The sequence below is a fragment of the Rhagoletis pomonella genome, unplaced genomic scaffold, assembly GCF_013731165.1.
Source record: "Rhagoletis pomonella isolate Grant_MI unplaced genomic scaffold, Rhpom_1.0 Rhpom_scaffold_09769, whole genome shotgun sequence".
NCBI classification, from domain to species: Eukaryota; Metazoa; Arthropoda; class Insecta; order Diptera; family Tephritidae; genus Rhagoletis; species Rhagoletis pomonella.
The window spans coordinates 539-5,371 of record NW_023468296.1 but is presented as its reverse complement, the minus strand read 5'-3'; the positions used below and the strand labels follow the sequence as shown (position 1 = coordinate 5,371).

Sequence of the window (4,833 nt, the reverse complement as noted above, 5' to 3'; positions counted from 1 at the left end):
TGTACATACATACATATATGTTTGTCAAATTTTATGTTTGTTTTTTTGTTGATTGAAAATACTGATTCATCGCCTTAATAAATATGTAAATTAATTACAATAAATTGTACTTTTTTTTTGTTATATCAATCATAGTATAGTATAGTATACTTAAATAAAAAAACAAAACAAAAAGTAAAAAATACCCCAAAAACACCCCAGCCCTAAAATGCCCTTAAACCGTACCCCTCCCAAAGGGGGAGGGCAGGAATCGTCTCAGCAACAACAACAGCATAGACAACAAAGATCACAACAGCAACAGCAGCAACTTCCTCTGCAGCTCGAAACACCGCAAAAGTCAAATTTACATTTACAGACACAACAAGAACAGGAACAGCAACAACAACTGTCGAACCCAAGACAGACACCAAATTCGTGGAGCTCACAATGCCCCACCTCGGACAATAGTAAAAATCCAAATATACAGGATCAAATTGAGCTACTTCAGAAACAGCTACAATTACTCTACCAACAGCAAGCCTCAAATGATAAATCTACCCCAGGTAAGGAATGGATCACCGTAGAACCCAAAAAAAGGCCCGAGAAAGCCCAGGTAAGCCCACAAATACCAAAAAACCAGCAAAACTTGATAAGTACTGGCTAGGCGAACCTCAGGCTAAAGAAAATAGGTTTTCATCACTTGTAATAGAAGACGACGAAGAACCAAAGCCCAAAGAAAATAATCCCAAGCCCCCACCAATCTTCGTAGATAAAGTAAGCAACATTACCCCCCTAATGAAGTTTTTATCTGAAACCGCTCCAAGTCTGCACGAGTTAAAGCTCATAAGCAATGAGCAAGTTAAAATACAAGCAAAAACTCCCGAGGCCTACAAAACAATTGTTCAGCAACTAGAGCAAAAAAACACTGAGTTTTATACATACAAGCCAAAACAAGAAAGAAATTTCAAAGTTATACTCAGAAATATGCACTCGTCTATTGGCACCGAAGAAATCGCTGAAGCCCTACAGAATCTCGGTCATATCCCTATTAACATTTACAATATGAAACACAGAAACACGAAAAATCCGCTACCAATGTTCATTGTAGAGCTAAAAGCAAACCCTAATAATAAGCAAATATACGAAATCAAATATCTCTTTAACACAAAAATTGTATTTGAACCCCCACGCCCAAAACGCGAAATCCCGCAATGCGCTAACTGCCAACAGTATGGACACACAAAATCATACTGTCGTAGAAGACCGGTATGTATTAAATGCGCTGGCCCCCACTTGTCTGCAGATTGCTCGCGCAAGACAAAATCCAACGATGTTAAATGTGCTCTATGCGAAGGAAATCATCCAGCAAACTATAAAGGATGCATGGTGTACAAAAATCTGCAGAAACTCAAATACCCACCATTAAGAAGAATGGAGGACAACAATCCCAAAAGTGTCAGCCAGCAGCAATCAGCTCCACTTTCTCCCATTCGAGTCTCGCAACCGCCCCGAAATTTACTTTCTTACTCCCAAATGTTGAAAAGCAAACAAGCTCCGAGTCCAAGTAACTCTCTCCCTCAATCAAAAGAAAACGCCTCTGATGCCTCAATTTAATTGCGAGAAATGATAATGCTTCTCAAGCAAGTCATGCAACAAATCACAACTATGATGAATCTCCTCGTCACCCTTACGACGAAGTCCAGTATCCCTACAATTCCATGAATATTCTCCTGTGGAATGCTAATGGCCCATCAAAACACGTACTCGAGGTTAAAACGCTACTCAAGTCTAATAATATAGATATTCTCCTAATATCCGAAACCCATTTCACCGAAAAAAGCTATTTTCAAATGCCGAATTACAAACTCTATAATACAATGCATCCCGATAAAAAAGCACATGCTGGCTCAGCTATATTAATAAAAAACAATATTAAACACTTTAATATTAACTCATACTGCACGGAAGCTATACAAGCTACTAATATAGTTGTCGAGGACTTGAAAGGCCAAATAACAATCTCAGCAGTATATACCCCACCCAAGCATGCGATCAAGTCAGAAGATTATGTTAAATTCTTCAAAACTCTAGGAAGCAGGTTTTTAGCTGGAGGAGACTACAACGCAAAACACCCACAATGGGATCTCGCCTCATCACTCCTAAAGGCCGACAACTCTTCGCGGCTATGGCAAGATTAAATCTTCACTCAGCCTCCTCAGGCTCTCCAACGTATTGGCCAACCGATACAACAAAAATTCCAGACTTAATAGACTTTTGCGTGTTTAAAGGTATTGGAGATAATGAAATAATATGTAATCCCTGTTTCGATTTATCCTCAGATCATTCTCCCGTAATGGTCACTCTAAGCAATAATTTTGTTGACTCAACTTCTCAGTGTTACCTTCGCAACAACAGAACTGACTGGAATCTCTTCCAAAGCTTAATATCTTCAAAACTAAATTTGAAACACTCGCTGAAATCTAGCGAAGATATCATTGCAGCTGTTGAACACTTCAATAACTGCATCCAACAAGCTGCTTGGAGATCAACACCCATTCTAAGCAAATCACAGTGCACAAGAATCCCTTCTCTTGTAAAAGAAAAACTGACCAAGAAACGCCAGGCTAGAAAGAAGTGGCAGCAGACTAGACATCCCGAAGACAAAAGAAGATTTAATACGCTAACGAGGGAGCTCAAAGAACTCTTGCAAAAAGAACGCAATTCCCAACTTCATCATTATCTCAGTAGCTTAGATGCAATAGCTGCCAGCGATTATTCCCTCTGGAAAGCAGCAACAAAATTAAAGAGGCCAACTCTGGCACAACCCGCTATCAGAATGGAAAACAACCAATGGGCTAAAAGTGATCTCGACAAAGCAAGCACATTTGCACGTCACCTAAAAAATGTGTTTGCTCCGCATGAAATTGAACCCTCTCCCAATACTGCACAAAAAGTAAGACAGACTCTCGAACAACCCTACCAAATGGACCCACCCTTAAAAAAAATTCTCAAAAGCGGAAGTTAAGGAAGCGATTAAAAATTTCAAAGCTAAGAAGGCTCCCGGCTACGATCTGATCACTGGAGAAATATTAAAACAGCTCCCGGAAGAAGGAATCACTTTCCTGACTTATATTTATAACGCAATTCTCTCATCTGGTTTCGTTCCACCTCAATGGAAAGTTTCCCAGGTAAAAATGATTCCTAAACCAGGAAAAAGTGCAGACAAAGTTGAGTCACATCGGTTTACTACCCATCGCCTCTAAAACTCTGGAGACCCTTTTTCTCAAAAGATTGATGCCAGTAATAGAACAAAGAAAGATTATCCCTAATCACCAATTCGGTTACAGGAAAAAACACAGCACAATCGAACAAGTTCACAGGCTTGTAAACTGCATTCACACTGCATTCGAACACAAAAAGTATTGTACAGCTGCATTCCTATCTATATTTCAAGCTTTCGATCGAGTATGGCATGACGGCTTACTTTACAAAATAAAGAGTACCCTCCCAATAAACTATTTCATCTTTATCGAGTCCTATCTCAAAGATCGATTTTTCTTCGTTAAGCATGGCGAGGAGCAGTCTGAACTCTACGAAAGTTCAGCTGGTGTACCTCAAGGCAGTGTGATGGGTCCCATCCTTTACCTGCTATACACATTTGATTTACCATCATCCGAAGGAGCAATTGTTGGCACATTTGCAGACGACACTGCAATTCTCGCAATGGACACACTTCCACAACTCGCTTCGCTTAAACTCCAAAATGGCCTAAACAAAATAAACACAATGGCTGAAAGATTGGCGAATTAAGCCAAATGGGACAAAGTCTGTCCAGGTTACGTTCTCCCTTAAACGAAAAACCTGCCCACCCGTAAAACTCAATAACGAGGATATTCCACAGCGTGATGCGACAAAATACTTAGGTATGCACCTCGACAGCAAGCTGACGTGGAAAACTCATATTTTCACTAAACGCAAAGCACTGGGAATGAAGCTCAGAAATTTACATTGGTTACTGAACCCGAAGTCTCAAGTCTCACTCGAGAGTAAGCTCTTACTCTACCTCCAATATAGAAATACTCCAAAGATTCCAATCAAAAACCCTTAGAATGATTGTGAACGCTCCGCTCTATGTCACAAACAACCAAATACACCGTGACCTGAAAATCCCTACTGTTGCTTCCGAAATTAAAAAGCACGCCCTGGCGTACCAACAAAAAGTTCATGATCACCCAAATCCTCTTATTTCTACACTCACTTCTCATACAGTGTCATTCCAGCGACTTAAAAGGAAATCAATATTAGATCTCTAATAACATTGAATACCTGCGAATAGAATATGGTTGCGCCACTGGGTGTACTCCATACATGATTATTTTCTTATTTAGTATTTAAGTTTCAAATATTGCTTAATGTTAAAAGAACAAACAGATCGCAATAAAATATATGAGTTCAAAAAAAAAAAAAGGTGGCGTATCGCGGCTTTCTATTTTCCATATAAATTACTTAGAAAATAATTGTTTTTGTCTTTGGAATTTGTTTTCTCGGCTATAAATTATCAAGGTAACATATGCGATACATATTTTTGTAGGAAATTAGACGTTCCACAAAAACGTCGCTTATCATTTTTTGATAAACCTATTGGTTTAACGGTTATTCACACTTAAGGTTAAATTGATGTCATTATTACAGTTTTTTAGGTAAAGTAATTAAAATTATTTTCAACTATCCAAAAAAGAAGTCATTTAAAAATTGAAATTGAAAAGTTTAATAAGTCTTCCAAATTAATTTTACTAAAAACCCCCCATTACGGGGAAATCTTAATTAAAATCCTTTCTATTATATTGAGTTATG

The 4,833-nt window shown here is 38.5% G+C and overlaps 1 protein-coding gene across 1 annotated transcript; it reads left to right on the top strand.

The window, feature by feature from the left end:
• Positions 1 to 260: 260 nt before the first annotated feature.
• On the top strand, positions 261 to 4,446 carry LOC118756314 (ataxin-8-like; the record flags this gene model as incomplete). The annotated part of the gene is given in 1 exon segment (XM_036491087.1): positions 261 to 4,446. A coding segment is annotated over 1 exon segment (383 nt), but the record flags the coding sequence as incomplete, so codon positions are not given.
• Positions 4,447 to 4,833: the final 387 nt, after the last annotated feature.